General features: G+C 42.5%; 1 protein-coding gene across 1 annotated transcript in view; it reads right to left on the minus strand.

The window, feature by feature from the left end:
* Positions 1-122: 122 nt before the first annotated feature.
* The window catches only part of LOC123966614 (nascent polypeptide-associated complex subunit alpha, muscle-specific form-like), a 3,169-nt gene continuing 1,570 nt past the window's right edge, over positions 123-1,721 (minus strand). Inside the window, exons 3-7 of the mRNA XM_046042756.1 lie at positions 1,268-1,527; positions 794-1,174; positions 597-644; positions 463-500; positions 123-258 (exon numbers count right to left, since the gene is read on the minus strand). Coding sequence (XP_045898712.1) covers positions 123-258; positions 463-500; positions 597-644; positions 794-1,174; positions 1,268-1,527 — 863 coding nt within the window. The remainder of the gene's footprint in view (positions 259-462; positions 501-596; positions 645-793; positions 1,175-1,267; positions 1,528-1,721) is intronic.

Genomic DNA, 1,721 nt, shown 5'->3' on the forward strand with positions numbered 1-1,721 from the left:
GACTGGCAAAAAAGGTTGGTCTGGTCTTTGAATTTCCTTTTTAAATAGTGGCAATATCTCATTCTTTTATTATAGTGTATGTGTAATGTATTGTGTCCTTAAAAATTACATATAAAAATAAACTATTCTCCCAGTTGAATGCAGTGTAAAAGAATTGAACGTACCGACGGAGGACTGTCACTTTCAAATGGAACTGCAATAATGTCGTCCTCCTCCGCTTCCTCAGGGTCCGCAATAACAAGGTCATTGACAGGAGTCCTAAAAGCTCAGATTTGTTTTATTTGTCAGCGTCAGTATTACATAGTCAGGCCTTTTTTGGACCCAAATGTCTTTGCAGACTACTGGTTTTGGTAATCTACGTGTGTATTCTGATATTCTCTGTCAAATTTAAAGATGAGTATTGAGACTGTTTATGTGAATGCAGTGTCACACACGGTACCTGTTTGTAAACCTATGACAGACCTGTTGAGTGGTTCCATACGGGCCCTTCTGTAAAAGACCTAGAAGGTACAAATTTTGCATGAAATGAAAATGTCTCAAAATATCAATATTTGCTAAACATCCTAAATGCGACTTATCACAGAACTAAGACTTACCTCTGGGGTGCCAGCGTTCACCCACTGTGCAGGATCCAAACTTGCCTCCTGTTGGTTGACAAGAATGACCATTTACATATTTCACTGAGGTTAGCTTTGAAAACTAAAAGGATGACTTTTTAACTAGGATTACTCTTTACTTTGGTGTGAATTATCAAAAGTACATACAAATGTATTATTGCTTTACAATAACTTACGAGTGATAGGTTCGTGTCTGTCCTCGGTGATCCCGCATCACCGTCCATCGTCGAAGACAGGGACATGACGCCAAGGGGAGGGGACTGGGAACTTGCACTAGATGTGACCGGTGGCATGCCGATGGGTGCTGTAGGAGCAGGCGGTGTGACCTGGGCGACAGCGGGTGAGGCCGGAGGTCTGATGGCTGATGGTGCGGGGGACAGGGCTGGACCTACATGAATTGCTGGGGGGGCAGCAGGTGAGACTGCTGGTCTGACGGCTGATGGTGAAGTAGTGGGTGTGGCCATTGGTGGTGTGGATGATGAAGAAGCAGGTAGAGACTCAGGTCCATCAGGTGGAGATGTTTCTGGCAGGGTACGAGTTCTTTCAGGTCCTGGGATCTTGACGGACAAAACAAAAAGCCTGTTTAGTAACTATCATCAGTGTGCTAACATTAAAAGGAGTGCTGGCGAGAAAATACAACAACAACTCACCTGTGGCAGTGTAATATTGGTCTGGGGAATAATATACACCCTGCTTCTGCCAACTGATCTCTTCACCTCCTCCAGTGTATTTGCCTGAATTTTACTCAGAACCCTGGACTTGTCCACTCTGGCGAGATGAAATCCAATTACATTCAGGCTAACTGTGGGAAAGCTTTGGCAAATGTAATTATTAAACTCTGGGAGAGTCCAGGAAAGTTGTGCATAACATCTTTGTGAGCCTTCCCCTGGCAAATCGTGACTCGGGATCCCTGTCAAATTCAAAAAAAAAATAGTTGTCAATAAATCAATACAATGACTCAATCATTTATTTCTTTTCACTAGTTAATGACCTCGATTCAAAGCATAAACATTGCTGTATTTGTTATGATTTGAGCACATGATGTCAATATGCGTGACATAATGTATATACAAGGACTAGCTCCTCATAAGCATTGGATTTTTA

Source organism: Micropterus dolomieu, unplaced genomic scaffold (assembly GCF_021292245.1).
Source record: "Micropterus dolomieu isolate WLL.071019.BEF.003 ecotype Adirondacks unplaced genomic scaffold, ASM2129224v1 contig_13806, whole genome shotgun sequence".
Taxonomy (NCBI): Eukaryota; Metazoa; Chordata; class Actinopteri; order Centrarchiformes; family Centrarchidae; genus Micropterus; species Micropterus dolomieu.